General features: G+C 36.5%; 1 protein-coding gene and 1 long non-coding RNA gene across 3 annotated transcripts in view; one reads left to right on the top strand and one right to left on the bottom strand.

Annotated features, from left to right (window-relative positions):
• LOC124447883 overlaps positions 1-16,841 on the bottom strand; it is a 27,188-nt gene extending 10,347 nt beyond the window's left edge. The window contains exons 1-5 of one of the 2 annotated variants that reach the window (XM_046998878.1): positions 16,033-16,841; positions 15,250-15,838; positions 12,282-12,958; positions 11,029-11,617; positions 9,777-9,818 (exon numbers count right to left, since the gene is read on the bottom strand). In XM_046998878.1, the coding sequence (XP_046854834.1) occupies positions 9,777-9,818; positions 11,029-11,617; positions 12,282-12,958; positions 15,250-15,838; positions 16,033-16,797 (2,662 nt within the window). In that variant the 5' untranslated portion in view covers positions 16,798-16,841. The remainder of the gene's footprint in view (positions 1-9,776; positions 9,819-11,028; positions 11,618-12,281; positions 12,959-15,249; positions 15,839-16,032) is intronic. The other variant, XM_046998879.1, reaches the window with a different exon arrangement.
• Positions 1-21,323, top strand: part of LOC124447885 — a 23,132-nt gene extending 1,809 nt beyond the window's left edge. Inside the window, exons 2-3 of the long non-coding RNA XR_006948870.1 lie at positions 6,920-6,924; positions 21,311-21,323. This is a non-coding gene — a long non-coding RNA (uncharacterized LOC124447885). The remainder of the gene's footprint in view (positions 1-6,919; positions 6,925-21,310) is intronic.

Genomic DNA, 21,323 nt, shown 5'->3' with positions numbered 1-21,323 from the left:
GCAATTGTTTTTTTTGACCAATAGGAATGATAAAATGGTTAACAGCAACCAATAATGTAATTAAATATACAGCCGCAATTTGTACACGATATGAACCTACTGTATATTCCCTATATGGTTCACAGCTCTATCATATATTTTTATACGGCAATGACTGTTTTGACTTCAGAAATTTTCGAGTATTGATGTGTTCTTAGGGCAGTTTCGTCACACAACTATCTTTTTAAGTCGCTTAGAAATAACAGTCAATAGGTAAATGATAAAAGTTGCTTCTAGTTAGTGATCTTGGGGTGACATAAAAGAATTGGGTTAGCCATGTGATGGCGTACCTAATTTAAACATTCAATCAGACATAAACTTGAATATGGTGCAAAATTTCACTTCTATTGTGCATGAAGCTTTAAAAAACATACTTTATTACCAGTTTCATTATTTTTCATCAATTTTGTATGGCGAGAATCGTTGTTAGAAACACACAAAGCACATAACGTTTTAACGATCGTTTCCATCTACACTATTCAGTATTCACATTTTCTAAAGTCGATTATAATTGACTATAGAAGCTAGCAACTATCTAGCTAAAAGAACCACTGCCATTTATAACAAAATTAGAAAAGGTATTCGTATCATAAAGTTGCCAAAAAATACTCGAAATTTTTCATGCAAAATCAGTCAACGCTATATAAGAATATATAATAGAGCTGTGACAATGTACGCAATGTTTACAGTTTGTACCACGTGACATACGAAAATATAAGTGGCAAAAGTGGTGGATTCCAATCAAACCCATAAAAAACCTGTAGTATAGATTGTAAAAATATACTTTGAGATATTTCATGATTGTATCTAGACGATTGCAGTGCAGTTTATCTGTAGTCACAAAATACAATATAGGATTTTTAGAATCGTCTATAAGTAAATAATACTACAATTCGATCAATTTGTGTTCAACCTGAGACGACACACAGAAAATTGTAGTTTTGTAGATCAATTTTCGAAGCATAGTCGAGACCAAGTAATTGTTAAGTGTCAGTCGTCTGAATTAAGAATAAAATTTCTCGAAAGGAGTCAGATTCAAAACTAGAAGATGTACTACAGATCGCTAGATGCAATGGAAGCTACCGACTTCAAGATAAAACCATTAAAACGCTTTTTATTATATCACGATCCCATTCAAAATAAACAATTTATTCATATTGTATCTTCCTATACTGTATCATACTTCGCAACACTAATCATTTCGTACTGAAGATGGCATTTTGTTAATGTAGAACATGTTTGCTTATAAAAAGTCGTCGTTTTTTTAAATGTTTGTTAAACTTGCTGCTACTCAGAAACTATAATAAAAGTGCCATACTTATGCCATTACTTACATTTCGTACAAAAAACAGTTTAAAATTTGATATTTCATTATTGACATTATTGTCTGAATTCTGTTGTGATGTATGCTCATTGCTCCACGTTATTTTCAAATTTGAAAACTATGCGTAAAATGTATATAATATGAAACGAAATGTCTTTCTAGTGTGGAAACATTGCTTCTATAACAAGCAAAAAATACAAATAATTTATTTCTCAAATCAAGCATTTTTTTAGTCCGAATGTTTAAAAGCCATTCGTCATATAGCCATATCTATATCTCATAAAAATGCAGAATATATGACTTCCTCGCACACAAGCGTAAAATTTCAACAGTAAATCATTACATGTTTCTCTTTCTGTTGCTTTGCCATAAATCATCAGGAAAGACGAAGTCTCGTCATCAATTATCATCAAACCGTAACAACATCTTGGCTTGGAAAATTACCCAACAATTAGAAAGAAAGAAGATGATCAATTTGAAAACTTAAGCTCCCATTTGTCAATTGCGGAGTTTTACTGATTTCTCGGAGCATAACCGTCTCATCCTTATGATGTAAATCATGTTTTGTACAAATAAATGGTAATTTCATTATTGATTTTTTCCATTGTGCAAAACATGAAAAACGTTTAAATCTCTACATTTTCAGCACACTTGATCTCATAATTGGCAAATACAAAATACTTTATTTACTAGAACAAAAACTTAAACAAAAACTGACTTCTACTAATGGAAGTACTTATAATCTTCAACAATTCCAGGCTTATGTGACCAGCAAGATACTCGTACATAAACTACTATTAAAACGACGACCGGTATACAGATAAATCTTTATTTCAATGCAATGCATCAAACGTACGGTTCTAAACGACAGAGTATAGATATTAACATAACCGACAAGGAGGCCTAAAGCCGTAATCATCGTTACCTCGTAATTTGGCCACTAAATATAAACATCCATGTACAAAAAATACACCACTATACATGAATTGTGCTCAATCTCAAAAGACCCCAAGAACCATGCTTTTATACGGGTCCCTTTTTGTTTATAATAATTAGCATAATAATTAGCATAACCTAAGCTCTATGCATCTCGATCCTACATACCAGCCCCGAACGACCTACTATACGTCGTTCAATAATTCAAAAAGGATCGAGAGCTACAATACAAATGTTTTCAATGTTAACTTGCGCAAGTTTTAAACAATGTGTCCACCAATCTTGTCGAATAACCAAACATAAACCAATAGATACCGTCGTTTAACGTAAACAAAATAATAATAACAGTTAAGTGACAACAACAATAACGTTCGTTTTCTGAAGAATTTCTCGCTTTACTTCGCAGTCTCCAATAGGCACAACTTCCTGACATCTCGACGATAACGACTTTGATTCGCCGTGCGGATCTCTACTTGCCGAACATGTCCGTTGCTATCGGGAAATGTTTCTTCAACTATCGCTAGAGGCCATTCACCTCTGGGAGTATCTTCCATCACCATCAAAACGACATCACCTTTGATTAAGTTTCGTTTTGGGTGTAGCCATTTCTGTCGTTCTTGCAAACTTGGCAGGTATTCTTTTAACCACCTTGCCCAAAATTGGTCAGCTAACTTCTGCGCTCGTTTCCATATTTCTCGGGGGTTATTTGCCGTAGGTGAAGAACTTGCACTTGTGCTTATGTTTCGATAACGCAGGAGTAGAGTGTTTGGTGTAAGAGTTGATAAATCTCGAGGGTCATCACACTGCCGTACAAGAGGCCGATCATTCACTATTTTCTCGACTTCGCACATTACTGTAAGGAGTGTTTCATCATCAACAACTCGGTCTCCTATTATAACACGCATTTGCTTCCTGATTGTTCTGATCATGCGCTCCCAAACTCCCCCGCTATGGCTTGCTTTCGGAGCAGAGAAATGCCATTGAATTCCCTTTTCTTAGACGATCTAATATTCTAGCTTGATTCCAATTTTGCAACATTTGCTTAACTTCAGATTCCGCTCCTCTAAAATTCGTCCCGTTGTCACTGAACAACTCATTCGGCGGTCCGCGTCGACTGACGAACCTACATACGGCTTGAATGAAGGAATCTGTCGATAGGTCATGTGCAATCTCAATGTGTATGGCCCTTATGGCTAAGCAAGTGAATACACAGCCATATCGTTTTTCAGTTCCTCTTTATATTTGACTTTAAGAGGTCCAAAATAATCGACTCCCACAGATGAAAACGGGTACTCACCAGATTTCACACGAGCTTTTGGCAGTGGGGCCATTATCTGCTTCCCTGGAGACTGGTTTCGGCGACGACACGGAACACAATTATTGACTATACTCTTCACAGTGCTAGGTCCCTTTATTATCCAGAAGCGTTGCCGTATTGCTGCTAGAGTTTGACTGGTTCCAGCGTGACCTTCCTTTGCATGGTAATACCGGACAATGAGCTTTGTAACGTGATGACTGGAATCAAGAATTGCGGGATGTTTAGATTCTTCCGGCAGCGATGATTTATCCAAACGTCCACCAACTCTCACAATTCCTCCGGCGATGACTGGACATAGTTTAGCGTATCTCTCTCTCATAGTTTTCTCGTTGATAGATGAACTTCGTTGGGTAAGTTTAATTATTTCCTGGGTTGCCGATTCAATCTCTTTTACCTTTAGAGGACCACGTTGTACTTCTAATCCTGGACCGTTTGGATAACGGCTTAAGATGTACTGTTTGAATCTTAGCAGCCATGCAACCGACTTCTGCAATCTGTACCATTCGGATGTTCGATGGATAAGTTGTATTAGCGAATCAGGGGGTGCATCCTTTGAGTTGATGACGGCACCAACTCTTGCTTTAGGTTTCTTTACTTCCACATCTGTGTCTTCTACGTCTGGTATGTCATCTAGCTGCGTTGGCCATAATTTGGGATCTTTCCAAAGGAAATCGGGTCCGTTCAACCAAAACTGCAAGTCCCGTTGGTCTTGGCCTGTTGCGCGACCAAGACTTATACCTCTTGATGCAAGGTCGGCTGGGTTGAGCTTGGTTGGCACATGTCTCCATTGATTCGGAGTAGAAGCATCGTGAATAACTTGTAATCGATTCGCTACAAAGGTTTGAAACCTTTTGTTCTCGCTCTTAATGTAACGCAGCACTATCATTGAATCGCTCCAGAAAACAATTTGACTTATTGACAGATCCAACTCATCACAAATTTGTTTATTCAGCTTCACGGCCAATGTTGCAGCGGTTAGTTCCAATCTGGGTACCGTGACTGTTTTAAGAGGTGCAACTCTTGATTTGCCCATAACTAAGGTACAATGAATCCTTCCTTGGGTATCTTCCAGCCGAAGGTACGTTGCTACCCATATCCTTCAGTCGATGCGTCAGCAAAATAGTGGAGTTCCGCATTCCTTGTCTTGTTAAATTCGTGCGGTTTATAGCATCGAGGTATTTCTAATTTCACAAGGGAATGGAATTCGCTTTGCCAGTCATGCCATATTTCGCTTGTCTCGATTGGGAGATCTTCGTCCCAGCCGTGATTTACTCGACACAGGTTTTGCATTATGCGTTTGGCTGGTAAAACGACAGGAGCGACTAGACCAAGGGATCGTAGACCGAAGCTATGAACGATAGAATCCCTCTTCTTGACTCTGCTTTCAATTTGCTTCCCGGAATCCCAACGTGTCCCTTTCCGTATTCCACTGAACGCCCAATGCTTTCTCCATCGGCAACTTCTCCAACTGAAGGCTGACGCATGGCGCTCTTTCTTTGTTAGGTACGTGAGATAAGACTTCTCGATCATTTGACACCCACTTTGTGAGATGGAATCCACCGCGAGACAGCAAAACTGGTAGTTCGTCTACCAACTTCATTGCTTCTTTCCTTTCTGGTAAAGACTTGAGACAGTCATCTACATAAAAGCGATCAACTGTGTCGACAACTTGTTTGCTGAATTCTTCCCGATTATCTGAAGCTGTTCTTTTAACGCGTAAGAACAACAACTTGGGGAAGAGGTTGCTCCGAATAAATGAACAGTCATTTGATGCTCTACTGGTTCTTTGGATAGATCTCCTCTGGCCACCATAGAAATCTCAGTGCATTACAGTCTTCTGGCTTAACCTTCACCTGATGGAACATCTTCTCAATATCTGCCATTACCGCTATCTTTTCCTGCCTGAACCGCAACAATACACCAACTAATGAATTGGTATAATCTGGTCCTTGAAGAAGCTGATTATTTAGGGATGCGTTGTGGAACTTCGCAGCACAGTCAAAACGATTCTTGTCTTTTCTGGTTTTTGCGGGTGTGTCACAGGGTGATGAGGCAGATACCAAACCAGTTTTTTGAGTGACTCGTCCTGTGTATTTTGTTTATCCACTTGAACTACTTTAGCGTGCCCTTTTGAGATGTATTCCTTCATCGTTGCCTTATAATTTGCGTGAAGTATGGGGTCCCTCTCAAGTCGTTTCTTCAAATAAGCAAGTCTCCTTTCAGCCATAGACTTATTGTACGGGAGGTGGGTCATCGTATTTCCAAGGAAGACCAATTTCATATTGATGATTTTCTAGCTTGACAGTTCTATCCATTATTGCCTTTGCGCGACGATCCTCGACCGACAGACATTCTTTAACGTCAGCAGCCGACTCGCTAAACTCTGAATTGTAGAGATTTTGCAATTGCTGACGAATGGAACTCATACCATCTTCCCTTTCCATACACCCAAGAGCTTGATCAACATGAATGAAGTTCATCTGAGCTTCTTGATAAGGTTTTCCTTCAGAGGTCCCATCACCGTCCAACCGAGGATTGTCCGTATTGCGTAGGGTTGATTTCTTTTCCCAGAACGCACTTCAAGGGGGCAAAGAGCTTCGGGAACGTCACTTCCAATAAGGATAGTGACTTTCTTATCCACTAAATCGGTTAGATTAACGCCTTTAAGGTGAGACCACCCTTTACATCAGTGTTCGTGGGAATACTTTCCAGAGCAACAGGAAGAGTGTTGGTCGTCCAAACTTTATCTAGTCTGACACCTTTGCCCGTGGATACTCCAACCACATCGAGAGATAACTGTTGACCCTTACTTTGTGGCTGCCTGAAACAGTCGCTAACGTGAATTCGATGGGTGAGCAATCGGCTCCAAGATCTTCAGCTAAACTGGTTAAGCACATGGTTGTGTTGGAGCCACTGTCTAAGAACGCATAAGTTTCTATCACACGACTACCATAGGGTGCGCTGACCTTAACTGGAATAACTTGCAAACCTATACGACAACTGCTATATGATGAATTTGTCGCGCCAACTCCAGACGTTGGGAGTGCTTTGGATTGGCTGTCGCTTTCAGATGGTTCAGGATTTGGATTACTCCTTTCACTTGATTTAGAATCCTTAGCCTTTATTTCGGATGAGTGTAACAAAGGATGGTGCCTTCTCTGACAACCTTCAACACCGCATATGCGGGCACCTCTGCAGTCTTTCACGAAATGTCCTGGGCAAGCATGACAAACTTTGTGCGTCTTTACTAGGTCTTGTCGTTGCTGAAGATTTTGAGCCCTGAACTTGTGACAGCGTTCAAGATGGTGTGTGCCTTTGCATAGTACGCAGGATAAATTTCTTCCCTTTGATTCACTACTGTCAAATATTCTCTGGCTGTGAGTTGCTAAGTTTGTGCTATTCCCACTAAACAAGAAGGATTTCTTCTTCAATCTGTCAGTTCCATCCTTTCGGGTTTCATTTTTCGAGGTAATCATTTGACCAAAGTACGTACTAGCCACGGCTGCGCGGGATTGTATGAATTCAGTTAAATGAGAGAAATCTGGTGTGATGTGATTGTTGTACATATGGCTTGCTTTATCAGCCCATTTTGACTTGAGATGCATTGGAAGGCGGCTAACTACCCTTCCCAGAGTGTCCATCGAATTGATACTTGCCCGATTTCCTAACTGAATAGAACCAAGGAGACACGTTTCCATATCTCTTGCTAGCTGCGACAATTTCTCGGCTTCGTTTACTCTAATTGGCGGTCCATTCAAGACTTTCTCAAGGAATGCTTGGGTTACGATGTGATTTCGACCAAAGTTTTTTCTCAGGATTTCCTTAGCACGCTTGTATCCTTGATCCGGAGGCATAATGATGCAATGCTCTATCGCTTGTCTTGCTGTTCCTTTACAATACTGAATAAGGTAATTCAGTCGATCTGCATCATTACTTTCTTTACTCTCGACATTCACTTCAAAATTCTTCATGAACAACGGAAAGTTGCGAGGTTCGCCATCAAAACTCATGTATTCCCTTTGAGGCATTCTTAATCCCTTCACTACTTCGTCCATCGTAATCTGCTGCTTCTCTAATAGATATTGTAACTGCGACGAATTGTCTCGTTGCAAGCTTTGCTGAGTTTGACATCCAGTTCCACTGGTTATTATACTTTCTTGGGGTACACAATTTCCGGAGGAGGTATCGCCAAGCGCTGACTTAAACTGCTTCTGTCGATTGGGGTTGAAGGTTGCTGGACTGGGTTTTTATCTGGTTCACGAGCGTTACTACTACTTTCCCTGTCCGACAGTTGATGTTCAATATCATTACCAAAAACTTCTTCTTCAAGCTTCCGAAGCTCATCTCGACGTCGTTGTATTTCCCGTTTCTTCATAGCCATCTCATGCTCAATTCTCGCCTGATGCATTTCTTTCTCTAGTTTAAGCCTTGCCTCCCTCATCTGCTTGTTCAGCTCTTCTCTTCTATTAATTTCCAATTCTTCAAGTTCACGAAACCGTTCTGCCCATTTTGAATCAAGCGCGCTCGTTACTCCAGCCCCGTTGTCTTCAAAATTTGTTGTTTGCGTCGGCTTTTCCCGCACGAGCAGTCCGCGTGACGTTCACGTGAGAAGCTGCTTGTTTACCGATATTAGAATTGGACTGGAATACAGGAGCAAGAGGCGATAAAACCGAATTATCCTTCAAAAATGAAGCGACCTGACTTAGACCAAGTTCAAGCTCCTGTTCCTGTTCGTCTGCTACTCGCTCCGGCGAACCCAAACTCGTCGAAGCCTCGTCAGAAACGACAACTTGCTTGTTTTGTACGACGACGTTCGGTCCGCTTTCAGCTCGCTCGCTACCGTCATCTTCAGCGGATTCAATCATGTCTTGATTCGTATTGTTAAGCGAATTCTCTCCAGATTTAGCTCGACTCACTTGACCTGGAGGACTTAACTGTTCGCCAGACGGCTGAAGTACGCGTTTTGATAAGCCTTTAATTTTCGACTTTTTACCTTGACCCTTTCGTTTCTGAGTCATTGCTGATCGATTAAACAACAATTACGAGAACTATATAAGCTTCAACAATTCCAGGCTTATGTGACCAGCAAGATACTCGTACATAAACTACTATTAAAACGACGACCGGTATACAGATAAATCTTTATTTCAATGCAATGCGTCAAACGTACGGTTCTAAACGACAGAGTATAGATATTAACACAACCGACAAGGAGGCCTAAAGCCGTAATCATCGTTACCTCGTAATTTGGCCACTAAATATAAACATCCATGTACAAAAAATACACCACTATACATGAATTGTGCTCAATCTCAAAAGACCCCAAGAACCATGCTTTTATACGGGTCCCTTTTTGTTTATAATAATTAGCATAATAATTAGCATAACCTAAGCTCTATGCATCTCGATCCTACAGTACTCTTTATTAAATCCTACAAACCAGAACTTAACAATGGCCTGGAGCAAGTAATACAATCAACTTAATCTTCCCAAAAAATTCACACTTCCGCACTCACACTTCCTTCGAAATGATGGAAATAAACAAATATACAGGCAGCCACAGTTAGCTTGTAAATATTTATCGTCTGATGATGACTTTGTAATTAAATCAAAACATTACAGAATGAAATAACTGTCTCGTTTGTTTTCTCAAATATTGAGGTCAAAATGTAGCTTTTCTCTGGAGTATGTTTCTTATTTCATACATAAGAGTAAATATTATACATACAGTCAAAAGTAAGGGAAACCAAAACAATAAATCATATAAAAGAAACTCAAATTATCCCCAATGCAAAAAAACATTATTCCACTATGGACACTTGCCTTCTAGAGAGACTCTTCACTATCTATTTTTATGATGCAAATATGACTACTGATAAAATACCATGTACTTGATGAAAAATAAAGAAATGTAAACAATATGTCTACATCATGCATTAGCATTGAAAGAAGTCATTTTGTCGAATGGTACAATCCCCATAGGCTATATATCCAGGGCTGCCGTACAACTTATAATTTGGAGGGGGCTAATATTGGGGAAATAATTGCATGGCCAAGTTGTAATCTGTCGATCAATAATAGATTTCAAGTAACTTAAAAACGTATATCATGCATAAGTTGTGACCCTGAAATCAAAATTTTGTATTACCATATACTTACCTTGAAAACATCGTTTCTTCTTCTCTTCTCCAGATAAAATAGCTATGGAAAAAGTACAAAATTCGTGTTTGCATGACAAGTCGACTCAAATAACAATATTCTCAACAAATTTCATAATGTGAATATTATACGTACGTTTATGTCAACGTTTTATAATGTTACTAAGATCTCAAAGACACGTTCAAATTTGATCCAATAAATCATCAAAACGACCTTGTGTTTTCGTTGTATGCATACGTAATAATAAAATTATTTTGGTTCCAGCATAGTATCCTGAATTATAATATCAACTGCAACGGTAACTGACCGCAATCTTTGAGGACAGTATATGGTAGCTATGCAGGTCGCTTCAGTTCTTTTTTGTTCAAAAATGGCGAAAGACATTTTATCAACGAAAAACATAAAATACTTCTGCTTTTTGCTGTCTATTTAATTCCTAATATTAACTCTTTAGGTAGCAAACTTTTCGAAAAATTACCGGCAATTTTGTTTAGTGAATGTTACAGATCTGCTTCACTGCAAGAAAAAGGGTTAAATCAAGGGAGTACGAACATATTTTCAAATTGAAAAAGTCAAAAGACGTGCGAATAGGGTAAGTGCAGGTCTTCTTAGGCCTTTTCAGTGCCTTAATCTAATAATAGAGCAATTAGATGAGTTATCTTTCCAGTTGAAATGACTCTTCAGTTTTTCTATGGCAAGAAATTTTTTGTTAAGAAAAATAGAACATTCCGTTTGAAATTTATAATCAAAACTCAACACTCATTCTTTTTAGAGCGAATGACTACGCTTTAGAAATTTTATTTTTTTTTATTAAAAATTTTCACAATATATATCTATGGTAGTAATAAATATTTTTTCTCGTAACATTTTTTCTAATAAAGTAAATGGTTTGAACCCGGGAGTATCGTTGCATGTTTGTAAACTTAGATCGTCCAGGTTGGTATAGTCCTGAGAAGGACTGTTTTTGTTGTTCTTCTTCTTCTTTTGACTCTGAAGATGACTACCAGTAAGGTTGTCGAAACATCAGTCAACAGCAACAAAAACAGTCTTTCTCAGACTATAACAACCTGGACGATTTACATTTACAAACATGTAATATTATTTCCATTCGAATTTAAGTAAATCAAGACTGATGAGCAAAGAAATGATATCAATATCACGTAAAAGTATTGTAAAATCAAATTGCTATTATACAACGATCACATAAATGAAGTGTAATAAAAAATGTGAAAATTCAAGCTAGTATGCTTACCCTTAAGTTCTGGATTGTCTTTCAATTCATCACTTGACCTAACAGCTGCATGTATCCAAACAGGGAGACTGGGGAAAAGTTTAAGAAAATACGCCTTGTGATCTCCAATTTTAAAAATAGGTTTTGGTTGTGCCTTTTGCAGTGTTCGATCGTGCAAATGTTGGCCAATATTTCGAATGAGCCTTAAGCATTCTGTCCATGAATGTCCATACTTTCTTCCATTTACCAAATATTCATAAACATCTTTATCCATTTGACTTTGCCAATTGGAAGATTCTTTATTCAGTTGTTTAACGATAGTAGATTGGGGATCATTTGTTTTAATCGGCTGTAAGTTACCAACTTTACATAAAAAGTGAAATTTCTCGTCATCCGACATAAGACATGGATGTTCCAAGGCTTCGTTGGCAGATGGTCTTTGTTCTGGTTGTAGTTTTAACATCCACGACAGAAGGTCTTTTAATGTTTCATCCTTGATTTCGTCCATGTCAACAGGTTCCCCCTTCAACATGTTGATTAGTCTGTGTGGTTTAGTTCCAAAAGGATGTTTCCCTTTTGTTGCAACATAATAAGCAACCATTCCTGCATTCTAAAATAGTTAGCCTAAGTTCAAACCTTTGTTTAAAGAGGATAAACACATAATAGCTAATAAGTAACTAAATTAATTTGTAGCCCTCTTAGATGGTGCTAGACTTATATAACACAAGCGATATAATAAATCAAAATTTTAAGCTTATACCATAAAATTATTTATAAAATTTAGAAATTTAGCCTACAATATATTAACATAATCGGAGTTCAATTGAACAAAAATAAATTTCCGCATCTTAAATTATAGCTTTCTAGAGACGACAACTTCAGTATATTTAATAACAGGCGGTTGCACAACTTAGTAAAGACAATTTCAGTTTTCCAATTAGAAATGTTACAGTAACAATCTATTGTCAGAGATTAAATTCATGCAATTAAATTTAGATCTTCAGGTAACTAACTAACGTTTTTCCTAGTCTTTTTTCAATTTTGATACTTTTGCCGAAAGTTACTTTTTGCTGACTTGTGTGATCCGTAGCTACTTATTTCCGAAGTTAATTTACCAATCAAAAAACCTTAAATAAGTATTCAATATATGATATTAAATAAAAAGTTTGTCTGTTCTTAAAATTATGTCAGTTCTTTTCTCATTATCTCGAAACTCCTAAAATGACTTAAGAAAAAGTAGTCAAATTGACGATGCAGTAAATTCCCACACTCACCATTACATCAGACTTTGTTTTGTAACGAGCTTTCTCAAACGAATCTTCTTCTTTACAATATGATTCAGGAGCAATCCAAAACTCAGTTCCCACATTAGCCATGGTTTTTATGCCAAAATCAGCTATAAGAAATTTGCCTTGTGAGTCTCGGAGAACATTAGAAGGCTTTAAATTGCGATGAAGAATAGGATGCGGGCCACTATGAAGATAAGCTAATCCTTTCAAAATTGGTTTGAGAATTTCGGGAAGAGATTTTTGAAGATCAGACAAAGTAGAAGACTTCACAAAACTTTCCAACGATTCCTCACATAAGTCTAATATTAAATAGCCATATTCCGTGTCATTGTCTTCCTCTAAGTATGAATAGTTCACAACATATTCCGATCCCTCTGCGTTGAGTTCATTCAAATATTCCTTTTCTCGGCGGGTTAGATCGATGAAGTTATCTCGACGAATTCGTTTCACAGCTTTGCCGTAACCATCCTTCTTCAGTCCAAGATATACAGGTGTTCCATCATTTCCTCTGCCGATGCAAAACTCGTCTGAGAAAATTACACGCACATCGCCCACATGTTTAACCTTTTTAAATGCACTGGCCCCATATTCACACAATTTTAACAACATTTTTCTATGCTTTGTTGATTCACCAATAAATTTCCATTCTTGTGACTGCAATTCTTAAAATGACATAAAAGTAGTGCATTATGGAATTTTTGAAACAAATATAATTAACGCCGGGGTTAGAAATCCGACACCGGATCCCGTCCAGCTCATCACCCGTGTTTGCCACACTCACAACAGGGCTAGCCAAGGTTTCACGTCAAATACCATAAAATATATAAAATAATCAATTACAAACGTGAAAACTAAACATCTGATGTCGGATCCCTAAACAGGTGCTACACAGAACACAGAGCGTTAAGTGGGGTGGGGGTGGGATATATATTCATATATTCATAAATGCTTGACTGATTTGTTTTGTTAGCGACTATAATTTCAAAAGAAATCAGCAGGACAGAGCTGAATGTATGAATATTCATCCCATAACGTTCTAGTATCGCCCGTGCCAAAGTAGCAACTCTAATTCACCGAATGCCAAAAAATATTTTGAGGTATATGTTGTTCGATTCCCACAAAAAGTTTGACGAAGCCCGAATTGCAGTTAATTAATTAAGTCTTATTGTTTATGTCTCTAAAATAACACCATTTACATCACAACTCTTTTACAAAAATAACCCACTCTCATTTTGACATCTCTCTCAATCAAACTTAGCATAATAAGTTCCCTGATCTTATAGTTTTTACTAGAATTTGCTAACATTCACGACACACTCTTTAATGTTTTCTTTAATGTTTTAGTCTTTTCTTGTTCACGTAAACATAATCAATAAATCATAAGGTTTACTTCATATTTCATCTCATATTTCATCATGATAAGTCCGACTACCCCGTATATGGTTAGTGTATAAGCTCGTCTTACAACGTTCTTAGATGATAAATGCTTTGCTGGAAGATACACTGGATATTTCCCTTGGATTCTTCCTTTACAAATGTATTTTACGTCTTGATCTTTTTAAAATAAGGTTTGACAGAATTGTTTTCGAAATTCTCCATCACCTCGTTTTCAGCTTGAGCTTGTTTGATCAGTAACTTCATTATCGTCTAAGTTCCTTCTGTCAATAATGCACCACTTGTTTTCTTATTACTTTCTAAGTTGTCAATGAATCTCTTACACCATGCTAGGACTCGTACAGTTTTGGACAGGACATACTTTTCCACCATATGATCAATGAAATCGATCTCTTTTGGAATGGTTCTCTTCATTACTTTTGATTTTCGTAGGTTGATACTTACTTCCACTCAATTTGTTTCTCATTATTTCTTCCATACGATTTGAAACAAACTGCTTGTAGTTGCCTCCACCGATGATCCATTGAAGACAGACAGTTTAATCAATTCACGCGTAAACAGATTCGACAGGGAGATAGCTGAGGACTTTCTGTGTTTTGTCCACCAGGTTGGAAACCATATGACAACTTACAAGTTCCAATCTTGGAATAGTTAATTTTGCTAATCTTGCTTTTGATACCAACAGCCCTTGCGAAACCACTTCGCATTGTTTTGTCACCACATACACCGTTGCAGAGCATTCCAATATACACGCATCGGAAAACCCATGAATGTAAACTGCTGTAGTCCCTACTCTTATCCGAGGAATGCTTCTTGGAAAACTTAACTCACTTGGCAAACTCCTCGACAATTTTTCCTAACACTTCCTGATACCTTCCGGCAACTGTGCATCCCATGTGGTTTTCCTATCACAGATATCTCGAAATATTACTTTCGCTATGAGAAGGTACAGATTCTTTGAAGAACCATGGTTATTTTAACTGTTTATACTTGTTTATGCGATGTTTATATAGACAAAATAACCATTTGATAATGATTGCAACCACTTTTAATATAGGTCAGTATTTTTCTCAAAGTGAACATGCTCAATTTCTTACTAACGTCCACGACCGTGCAATTCTTACAACCTAACAGCATTCATACTCATTCTGAGCCTAATAATACTCCTCTGAAAACCTAATTTTAAACCATTTTTGCATTTCACATGCTACTTAAATTGCTAATTGCAACGTGCTTTTCTTCCAATACAGTATAATACAAATTTAAAAAGTCTTGACAAGTAAACAAGTTGATGATGACAGTTAACATATTTGAAAGGTGCGAAATGTTACCGAAATTAACTAAAAACATTGAGGAGAAATGTAAAATACATTCATCTTCTGGGAGACTGGGATCGCGATCAATAAACAATAAAACAAGTCAAGTGTATAGAAACTCGTACGGCATATATACATAAAAAATTAGTAATATTAACATCAAGAAAAAGAATTTGTTTTCACCTTACCCTGCCTCATCCATATCTTTGACGATATGTGAATTATTAAGCTAGTATGCTTACCCTTAAGTTTTAGTTTGTCTTTCAATTCTTCATTTGACCTGACAGCAGCATGTACCTGAACAGGGAGACTGGGGAACGTTTTGAGAAAATACGTCCTGTGATCGCCAATCTTATAAAATGCTTCTGGTTGTGGTAGAGGCCGTGGTCTATCGTTCCAATGCATGCCAATATTTCGAATGAGCCTTAAACATTCTGTCCATGAATATCCATAATTTCTTCCATTTACCAAATATTCATAAACATCGTTATCCATTTGGCTTCTCCAGTTTGAAGATTCAATATTCAAATGTTGGACGATACTAGCTTCACGATCATTTGTTTTAGTCGACTGTAGTTTTCCAACTTTACATAAAAATTCAAATTTCTCGTTATCCGACATAAGAAATGGATGTTTCAAGGCTTCGTTGGCAGATGGTCGTTCTTCTGGTTGTCGTTTTAACATCCACAACAGAAGGTCTTTTAATGTTTCATCCTTGATTTCGTCCAAGCCAACAGGGTTTCCATTTAACATATTGTCCAATTTATACCGTTTAGCTCCAAAAGGATGTTTCCCTTTTGTTGCAACATAATAAGCCACCATTCCTGCATTCTAAAATAGCGTAAGGTCAAACCTTTATTTAAAGAAGATAGATAAACACACAATAGCTACTAAGTATTCCATTAATAAATGCCCCATTCCTGCATTCTACGATTATAAGAAATGTAACGTTAACAGCAAAATTAAACTCTTACAAAATTAAATTTCGCTGTGAGTTTTATAAATGTTAACATTCTTACACTTACATATACATCAGACTCTTTTTTGTAACGTGCTTCATTAGGTGCTTTGTTCGAATCTTCCTCATCTACTGCTTCTGGAGCAATCCAAAATTCAGTTCCCCTGTTAAACTTGCTATTGTGTGTTTTAGATCCATTTTTCAATATTCGACTAATGCCAAAGTCCGCTATCAAAAATTTGCCGTCTGCGTCACGGAGAACATTGTTAGGCTTCAAATCCCGATGAAGAATAGGATCTGGGCCACTATGAAGATCAGCTAATCCATTCAAAATTTGTCTAAGAATATTGGGAAGAGCTTTTTGAAGATCAAGTATAGTAGAATTATCCACAAACTTTTCCAGTGATTCCTCACATAAGTCTAAGATCAAATAAACATATTCTGTTCCAGTAGCTTCCTCTAAGAAGTAATAATTCACAACATATTTTGACTTTCTTGCATTGAATTTGCTTAAAATTTCCTTTTCATGCTGTGCAGGCTGGACGTAGTTATCTTTACGAATTCGTTTCACTGCTTTACCGTAACCATCCTGTGTCAGTCCAAGATAAACACGGGTTTCATCACTTCCTTTGCCGAGCCTAAACTTCTCCGAGAAAATTACACGTACATTGCCCACATGTTTAATGTCTGCTCCGGGATAACACAATTCTGTCAACAGTTCTTTATGCTGAACTGAATGACCCATATATTCCAACTCTTGTAACGGCCATTCTTCAAATGACATAAAAGTATTACATTCAGAGGTGAGTGCAACAAAACAAATCAAATTCATAAGAATATGTACCTCAAATTTACTCAAATACGCTTAAAATTTGGATAACGACTTTAAATTTTTGTAAAATTTTAGCACCAATCATTAAAGTTGTCAAAAATTAATCAATAAAGCAAACATATACCTCTTAAGATTAAAGGCAAGCGATACAGAAAAATGTCATCTGTCTTATTCCCATTGCCACTATCTTAAAACCATACAACAATGTCGGATTTGTACTGTCTTGTAAACCTTTCTTTTCATAATAGTTGAAATTATTTTGCCATTTAACATAAAAGATTCTTTTCTCTAACCCATCCACATATACTCTACATCAATCTGAACTTCTACTTCGTGTAACCTCATTACTCTTTCCTCTATATTCTAGAGCATGATTCCTCTTCTCCGTTGTATGGAAACATTTGGCCAATGGTTAATTTACACTAACCCAAACTGTATGAATACATAGTGTTTGTAAGAAAACTGCTAAAAATGAGCACTTTCCTAACTAAAGCTAAGACTTCGTCATTCATGATGACAAACAAGTAGAGGTTACCCTTGTCTTCCTTCAGTGTATTCATACACTTCCTATTCTTTGGTTTTTCTCTACGCTTCTTACTGTGTACAAAACTGATAATGGCCTTCGCCCTATCTACGTAGGCCCTGTTTCCATGAGAACATAAAGAAGTTAAACTGGAATGAAAATCAGAATTTGTTTCTCATTCGCGTAATGCCTCCTTTGCAGGCTAGTTTTACACTTGTTAGTCATTTTGCTTTTGTAATTTCCTTTTGGGCGCATGCGTTGATGCCATTTCACACCGGTTTGAGCATTAATTTGAGTTTACATTGATGCCGGTTTCAATTCATACCGTTCTGAACTCAGTCGGATCAGTTCAGCAGGCGGTACGACTTCAGACCGCTCTGAGTCATTTTCGTAACGGTCCCATGTAAACATCTACTGTAAATAATATTATGACCCAAACATGCCGGTACCGCGGTTAGACTTCGTTCCGGTCTCATGTAAACAGAGCCATACTCTACTCTATGTCTACCTCTTATTCTTTAAACGTGGTCTTCTTGTGTCTTTTTCATTTACATACATACGTGCATTCTGTGAATAATATTCATTCCTTATTTCTATGGAGTAATATTTTGCATGCCACGTGGTACCTAGAAACTGTGAACATTGCGTACATAGTAACAGCAACAGTGTAGTGAATATACAGTAGAGCCACTCCATTAATTTTTTCATGAAACGCATATCTTATTATGCATGTGATTACCATAGTGGCAGCCAGTCAATTGCTTTTTTTTTGAACAATAGGAATGATAAAAGGGCTAACAGCAGCCAATAATCTAATTAAATATACAGCAGCAAGTTGCACACAATATGGACCTACTGTATGTTCCCTATACAGTTCACAGCTCTATCATATATTTCATACGGCAATGATCGTTTTGACTTCAGAAATTTTTGAGTATTGATGTGTTCTTAGGGCAGTTTCGTCACACAACTATCTTCTTAAATCGCTAAGAAATAACAGTTAATAGGTAAATGATAAAAATAGCGTCTAGTTAATGATCTTAGGAAACATAAAAAGAATTGGATTAGCTATGGCATACCTAATTTAAACATTCAATTAGACATAAAGTTGAATATGGTGCAAAATTTCACTTTTATTGTGCACGAAACTTTAAAAAATATACTTTATTATCAGTTTCACTATTTTTCATCAGTTTTAAATGGCGAGAATCGCTGTTAGAAATTCACAAAGCACATAACGTTTTAACGATCGTTTCCATCAACACTATTCAGTATTCACATTTTCTAAAGTCGATTATAATTGACTATAGAAGCTAGCAACTATCTAGCTAAAAGAACCACTGCCATTTATAACAAAATTAGAAAAGGTATTCGTATCATAAAGTTGCCAAAAGAATACTCGAAATTTTTTCAAGCAAAATCAGTCAACGCTATATAAGAATATATAATAGAGCTGTGACAATGTACGCAATGTTTACAGTTTGTACCACGTGACATACGAAAATATAAGTGGCAAAAGTGGTGGATTCCAATCAAACCCATAAAAAACCTGTAATATAGATTGTAAAAATATACTTTGAGATAATTCACGATTGTATCTAGTCGATTGCAGTTCAGTTTATCTGTAATCATAAAATACGATATAGAATTTTTAGAATCGTCTATATGTAAATAATACTACAATTCGATAAATTTGTGATCAAGCTGAGACGACACACAGAAAATTTTAGTTTTGTAGATCAATTTTCGAAGCGTGGTTGAGACCAAGTAATTGTTAAGTGTCAGTCGTCTGAATTAAGAATAAAATTACTCGAAAGGAGTCAGATTCTAAACTGGAGGATGTATAACAGATCGCTAGATGCAATGGAAGATACCGACTTTCAAGATAAACCATTAAAATGCCTTTTCATTATATCACATTCCCATTCAGTGTAAACAATTTATTCATATCGTATCTTCCTATAAAGTATCATATTTTGTAGCACTAATCGTTTCGTACTGAAGATGGCATTTTGTTAATGTAGAAACATGTTTGCTTATAAAAAATCATCGCTTTTTTATAAGTTTTTTAAACTTGCTGCTAATCAGAAAATATGGGAAAAGTTTCATACTTATGCAATTGCATACATTTCGTACAGTTTAAAATTCGATATTTCTTTATTGACATTATTATCTGACCTGAGTTGTGATGTATGCTCATTGCTCACGTCATTTTCGAATTTGAAAACTATGCGTAAAATGTATGTAATATGAAACGAAATGTCTTTCTAGTGTGGAAACTTTGCTTCTACAACAAGCAACAAATACAAATACTTTATTTCTCAAATCATGCATTTTTTTAGTTCGAATGGTTAAAAGCCATTCGTCATATAGCCATATCTATTTCTTATAAAAATGCAGAATATAAGACTTCCTCGCACACAAGCGTAAAATTTCAACAGTAAATGATTACATGTTTCTCTTTCTGTTGCTTTGCCATAAATCATATCGAGTAAATAGGCAACAACACATCAAAGCATAAAGGTTCCCCTTGTTCTCTTTCAGCGCATCTCCTTGGTTTTCCTCTGTACACATCACTCACTGATACCTCGTTCTGCCCTCTACTAACATACTCTAGTTTACCTTCACCTAAACATCGATATGTTCTGTTTTGTCATACCACTTAAACATTCGTCATTTTGCTTATGTTGAATAGTTTACCCGAGGTTTGCATTCAATTACTTATCATTTGTGAGTAACAAGGCATGAGTTTTACTTGCCGTCAATATTAGGGTTGCGACGCTCTTTCCTGGCTTCACTTGTTCCTTCATAAAGTCTTGCAGACGACGCTTCCATTGCATGCAAGACCTGTCAAATGAAAAAATGGTAAATAAATCAACAATAAATATTAAAATATCACTTGTTAACGTCCAAGACCTTGTGAAAATTTTTGCGACTTATGCATGATAGCAAAAAGCTGTTTCACGTGAATCACATTCAATGATTTGTTACATAAAAATGAGCATGCACCACTCTTATTGACCTCTCAAATCAGGTTTTTTACCGTCTCTAAGGTCTATTTCGTCACTGTCTATCCCCAGTTTCAACTGCAATTCTTTGAAAGACATAAAGTCAGTACATTTAGGGATGAGTTAAACTAAAACAATTAAATGCATAAGAGTTGCTCCGATTTCCCCAATGTATAATGAATTTCGATAGTAAATGTGCATTTTGGACGAAAAGGAGAGCAACAAAACTTAATGAATTATAATTCCAAACATATCTGATATACGATTAGAGGCAAGCTGACCTGAAGTTAATCAAAAGTTTAGCTTGTGAGCTGTGTATAAAGCCTTGTGCGTATGATTTCAGCGTATTAAAGTTAAAGTTTTGGGAAATGTTTCTATTGTCTAAATTAATTTTTATTTTATAGCGAAAGATATAGTAGGTGCCATTGGTGTAAGTCCAGTTCAGAAATATAATGTCATTGTTAAGTGTCAAAGAGGCGTCATTTGATTTTACTATAAATGCATAAAATATTTTACATAATGTAATCGACATTTAAATATTCATCATAATGTAATCAACAAATGACTTTTAACCATGGTGTCAATACACAAAAAATAGGCACGCAGTGTTTAAATGTGTGCGACCTGTCGTATAAATGGCTACAAAATAAAGTAAGTTCACAACCATAGTTCAAATAATAACGCATATTTAATGTTATTTAAATCAAACATGTTTGAGATTTAAAAATGTGTTTTGTGCTCAATGTTTTACATCCCAAGGATTTATACATAAACTTCTAGTCAATGTAGAAGAGATAAATGGGTCAGAAACCTATGCATGATTATGGCGCATACGATAACTTCGAAGAAGATGACTGACAAGCAAGTGTAGTTTGTTAAATTCATTTAGTGTTAAAAACTACATAAATCCTTAAAAATACGTACACCATTAGCTACTAGTTTATAGTTGACAAATTGAACAAGTTATTTAGTTGAACAATAGAAATATTCGTTTC

This window comes from Xenia sp. Carnegie-2017, unplaced genomic scaffold (genome assembly GCF_021976095.1).
Source record: "Xenia sp. Carnegie-2017 unplaced genomic scaffold, XeniaSp_v1 HiC_scaffold_23, whole genome shotgun sequence".
Taxonomy (NCBI): Eukaryota; Metazoa; Cnidaria; class Anthozoa; order Malacalcyonacea; family Xeniidae; genus Xenia; species Xenia sp. Carnegie-2017.
This window is presented reverse-complemented; position numbering and strand designations above follow the sequence as displayed.